The sequence below is a fragment of the Ascaphus truei genome, chromosome 11 (assembly GCF_040206685.1).
Source record: "Ascaphus truei isolate aAscTru1 chromosome 11, aAscTru1.hap1, whole genome shotgun sequence".
In the NCBI taxonomy this organism is placed as follows: Eukaryota; Metazoa; Chordata; class Amphibia; order Anura; family Ascaphidae; genus Ascaphus; species Ascaphus truei.
The window spans coordinates 18,995,101-19,000,693 of NC_134493.1; the positions used below are offsets into that span (position 1 = coordinate 18,995,101).

The 5,593-nt window shown below is 40.6% G+C and overlaps 1 protein-coding gene across 1 annotated transcript in view; it reads right to left on the reverse strand.

Moving 5' to 3' along the window:
* Nucleotides 1-315: 315 nt before the first annotated feature.
* The window catches only part of LOC142463058 (uncharacterized), a 14,359-nt gene continuing 9,081 nt past the window's right edge, over nt 316-5,593 (reverse strand). The window contains exon 4 of the mRNA XM_075565309.1: nt 316-3,068. Within this exon, the coding sequence (XP_075421424.1) occupies nt 1,810-3,068 (1,259 nt within the window). The 3' untranslated portion in view covers nt 316-1,809. The remainder of the gene's footprint in view (nt 3,069-5,593) is intronic.

Below are 5,593 nucleotides of genomic sequence, written 5' to 3' on the forward strand. Positions count from 1 at the left end.
GATCTTGTTCTGAGGTACATAATGTGTTTGGTTCTTAATAACAAAAATAGAAGATCAAGAAGTGAAAGGAAGAAAGTTCAGACATTTATGTACAGTGGGTGCTGACTTCCATCATGTAAGGATTTCCGGCCCATGTGAGACTCGTACACTCCAACGCTTGAAAATCGGTAAGTTCAGAGATGCAAATAAATATTTGCTTCAAGGAACAGTTAAAAGTTATTGCAATAGATAAATTGTGTGCAATAAAAGATTACATTGATGTACATACTTGCAAAAGAGGGTCTAAAGCATTAATTGTGAGTCAAATTTACACAATTAAGTACAATATAACAATTTTATTCCATATTTACAGCTTTTCCATTTCACACTTCAATGATAATGGCCACACTATTTACAAGTGCTTACACGTGACTAAGGCCGAGCTTATAGTGCGCGCGACAGCGACGCAACAGATGATGTCACCAGTCGCCACCCGCGAAAGTTATAATTTAACTGCTGGCGACCTGGCCATTGATTGGTTCAGAGGCTGTCACATGTGGCGACAGCCTCTGAAAAATCAAATTTTATCGGCTTCCAAATTTTTGGTCTCTGCCATTGCGTCGCGCTTACTATAAGCGCTTGCGACGGCAACAATGCTTTTGTTTTCAGGCGACGTTGCGTCAGAGCAAAACATTTTGAAAATAAATTACAACAGCGTTGTCAGAAAGTGAATGAGTAAAGAAAAAGTATTATTTATTTTATTGGTTGCCAATGTTATATTTTCTGTGTTTTACAACTTTTGTAGCCAGACCAAAAAAAAAAAAAAAAAAATATCCGGCAACAAATTAATATTTTACAACCACCCAAACAAGCGAAGACGGTGCATTTAAAAACGTAAAAAAATCCTATGCTAAAATATAGGGGGGTATTAATTAAGCCGATATAGTGTAATTCCAGGAACTATCACACAGAACTCCCGGTGAAGTCAATCGCAACTTAATGGATATTGTATGTTATACAAATATAGAAAACAAAAGGCACAGAGCGCACCGAGGTTAAATAATATTATAATAAAAGTGAATACAAATAACTCTTACCAGTGGTAAGAGCACTGTGGACACTGCATGCAAATCAGCCTCTTGGCTAATTGCCACTTGACTTGAGAGACTGTGAACTTGGGAGACGTGCGCACAACAGCACATGGGCCGTGCAGTACTGCGCATACACGGCAGTGCAGTACTGCGCATACACGGCAGTGCAGAGCAAGACGTAGACACTACTCGATCCCAGCGCGCGGCATAGACTCGAGCTCGGCGTTGCTTCCCTTCTACCCACGGACGGGCAGCATGGACTGTACCACTTAAGATCTCACTGGATAACAGATTCATTATATGTAAGTTGACACTTGTTATTTGTATTCACTTTTATTATAATATTATTCAACCTCGGCGCGCTCTGTGCTTTTAGTTTTCTATGACTGTTCTACCTGTGGAGAAATCATCGCTGAATCTTCAGTGGAGAAGGGGAATATCTCCACGCACAGAAGCAGCAAAAGGAAGGCGTTGGTTTACACCAGAGACTGTAGGAAACATGAGCGCGGAACAATAACCCCCTTTTCTGTTATACAGATATAGCTGGCTTCAATGTTCCCCAAGAAAATACAGAATATCCTGTTACAACACAAAATATGACAGAGTTTCTATAAGATTTAATGGTTGTGTTGGTGCAGAATATCACAACATATCCCACCAAAATGGAATAACCTGAACAACCAGTATAATTGCTTTAATGTGGTGAGAAAGAACCCAATAATGAAATGTTGTTTTCCTACTACACCAGACTGCATTTCTCTACTCCTCTTGTTTCTGTAATTGTGTGGGTTCTCTTATGCCTCACAAGGTTTGACCGTTGAGCAAATCTTTTTCCACATACAGCGCAAGTATAAGGCTTCTCTCCTGTGTGGGTTCTCTGGTGCCTGACAAGAACAGAGGTGTCAATGAAGCTTTTCCCACATTCAAAACAGGTATACGGCTTCTCCCCTGAATGGGTTCTCATATGTATAGCAAGAGATTTGCTTGTCGAAAAGCTTTTTCTGCAAACAATACATGCATATGGCATTTCTCCTATGTGGGTTCTTTGATGTGTTACAAGGGATAAACGGTGACTGAATGTTATTCCACATTCTGAGCAGGTATAAAACTTCTCTCTTGCATGAACTCTCTGATGTTTAACAAGATGTGAGCGCTGAGAAAAGCTTTTCCCACATTCAGCACAAGCATATGGTCTCTCGCCTGTGTGGATTCTCTCATGTTTAACTAGATTCGACCTCTGAGCAAAGCATTTTCCACATTCATTGCAAGAATATGGTTTCTCTCCTGTGTGTGTTCTCTGGTGCCTAACAAGATTTGCGCTCTGAGTGTAGCTTTTTCCACACTTCATGCAGGCGTATGGATTCTCCCCTGTGTGGACTCGTTGGTGTATAACAAGATCTGAACTATGAATAAAGCTTTTCCCACATTCCGTACAAGTGTATGGTCTTTCCCCTGTGTGTGTTCTCTGATGTTTAAGAAGATTTGATCGTTGAACAAAGCTTTTCTCACATTCATTGCATGCATACAGCTTCTCTCCTGTGTGGATTCTCTGGTGTCTAACAAGGGCTGAGCTCTGTGTATAGCTTTTCTCACACTCAGTACATGTATACAAGTTATATTCAGTGTGCTGAATAGCAGATACTGTTTTTTCAGACCAGTTTTTATCATGTTCACTGCACTTTGCACTGTTGCTTGTTTGTATTTGTGAAGTTTCTGTATTCGCATTTGCCGTATGAGCAGGTATACATTGTGACCCCATACATTCTCTTGCAGTATACACATGGGTAAGTGTGAGATTATGTCTTTCACATGAATTCAATTCTTCTGAGAAGTTTCTGGCAGAACTCCAAAGATTGGTGTTGTTTGGTATGTAAGAAATGTAATTATTTTCTTCTTTATGACAATGTTGGAGAATGACTCTGTCTTTCCTTTTCCACTTTTCTGAGTGAGCTGAGGAGGGTGATTTTTCTTTGTTACACACATTCATGGACCCATACCCTGTTGGAGATGAACACATGGTAAGCAAATATGTTTATTCAGCTTTTAACTCTATCCACACTTGGAGTTCAATCTTTGCAAGAAAGCATTTTAATAGCCTGAACTCATGACCACTTTCCGCAAAACCGCAGAGGAATTTACCAACACTATTGCCAGACACTGCCATCCACAGCACCTACTAATTTCTCTTCAGTCTCTCTCAGTCCCCCAACATACCACTTAGGCCCAGATTCACTAAATTCCATTAAAATAGGGAAAGTAATAGGACTACCTAGTGCAGAAATTAATGTGATACTCCCTGAGTTAACACCTTATTCACCAAGTTAACTCCAGGAAAAAAATAACGGGCATACTTCAACTCATTGACGATAAGTTATCACATTATTTCAGGCTAACACTGCATTCTCTTCAAATACTGTACTGTGACATTATTTAACATCTTGGCATTTACCATCCAGAGCCTGATATTTAGCAGAGGGCATACTTTCACAGTCACCTATAAAACACCTGGGATACCTGGGGAAATATGCTAATTTACATACGCAAAATATGTTCAAATTATTTTAATTATCATATTTAGGTATCCCAGGGGTGTTCACAGGTATCTCACTATGTGGAGTATAGGTGACACTCTCACTCATGGTCTGGATAGACGCGACGCCAGATTTTGGTAGGACTTAATTAAATAATGTGACGTGATTTCCTGCCTGTGACACGGTAAATCCTCTAAGTCAATGTTATGTATGACAGTCTTTTGTTTAGGTTTGCAGTCCAGCAGGGACCTGGTTAAATCCCAGCCTGAGAGACTGGGTAATAAACCAGGTCCCAGCTGCCTCGTTGAGGAGTTTTAAAAACACCAGAACCGTCACTGTTTCAGGGCTGTCAGAGTGGTAGGGAGACTGTTGTCTGAACCAGTGAGACGCAGGTGTCTGAGCTAAAGCTCCAAGACCCTGGATTGCCCTTCCTGAGGAAAGAGAACCCCGCTTTTTGAACTGTTGAACAGGTCTGTTCTATCTATTGTTTTGTGACATTTTTACGCTGAAAGGCAGATACCTGATGGGGCTTCCTAAGAGTTGCTCCCCTCTGCACAGGACCAGTGTGCTAAGGGTTACCATTTGCTTGTACTTTGTGGAACATCAACCCCACCTTCTGGAATGTTAATGAGCCAAGAGTACAAAGAACTTTGTATTCGCAGCTGCATTCAAACTGAACCCCTTCAGTGTACATCTGCGTCACCCCAAAGGCGGACAGCCTTTGGCGCAGCAAAAGGGTGTGAGCCGTTTGAAATAGAGCAGCTTTAACGTCACCAAACTGAAACTCACCAGCCTTTTATCCCCTACACCCAATTTACCAACTCTATCTGTCCATGAAATATCTGTGAATTGACTGTATTACCTCTGTTCATTTAATATAACCATGTATTGTTATAACTCTGTTTCCAGGATATACTTGAAAACGAGAGGTAACTCTCAATGTACAGTACTTTCTGGTAAAACCTTTTTATAAATAAAATGAAGGTCCTTTATGTTCCTGGTTTATTGAAAAGTGAATAAACCAGCCTTCTCAGATGTTGTTGCGTTGTCTTCTGCAACACTGCTGTTGACCATAACAAATATTCGTAAATTGGAGTGGAGTATCTTTTTAGCCTTATTAACGTCACATTAACACTAATGGTCTAACAGCTTAGATTGTAAACTCTATGGAACAGGAAATCCGTTCTGTATCTTGCGCTTTTATGTTTGTTAGATTTATTGTAATATAATTCCCTGTATTCTATTTACTTTGTAGCCTTCTGCGTACAGTACATTGTTTGCGCTATATAAATAAAACTATTAATACATGTACTTTGTACATACATTCAAATATAAAGAATATTTAACTCCTTTGCTCAACGTGTTCAAAAACCCTTTTAACTTCTGTATATGGTACATCTTACAGAAACATTTGTTCTGGAACATAAAAGGTGACGATAAACTGTGGCGCTATATAAATAAAATGATACTCACTGGGCTGAGTACCCAGTGTCCGTGGCTGCGACGGCGTGCGCGGTGCACAGAAGGTACGGCCCTCTGTGGGGCCGCCCCAGTAACTGCCTGCGCGCCCCGGCACAATGCACGACCACATTTTTGCAAAGACAAGAAGTTTGTCTTTGCTAGTGGCGACGGAGCCCGATAGTTTTTCCAACGCAGCATATGACACTCTCTTCTTCACGGTGCACATAAAAATATTTGTTGGTTGGGGCTCAGAACTGTCCCTGGCATGCACAATTCTGCTCGTACAGATACTGGAGGCGCATTGACCCAAAACCTCCTTAGCCTGTAAAGTGCAATTAATCCTATCTTTACTCTTTGTAGTAGAGGGAAAGGTCAGACAGATCAGAAACCGGTCTATGTATGCTGTGTGACTTTGCTCTTCTCCTGGTATAATACCTAGTGTTGAAATTGTATTGAAAACATTTGGTAGCGATGTGGTGTATTTAGAGCTCCCCTTATTGGTATTTTTTTGTGAATGTCTTCAGTGAGTTT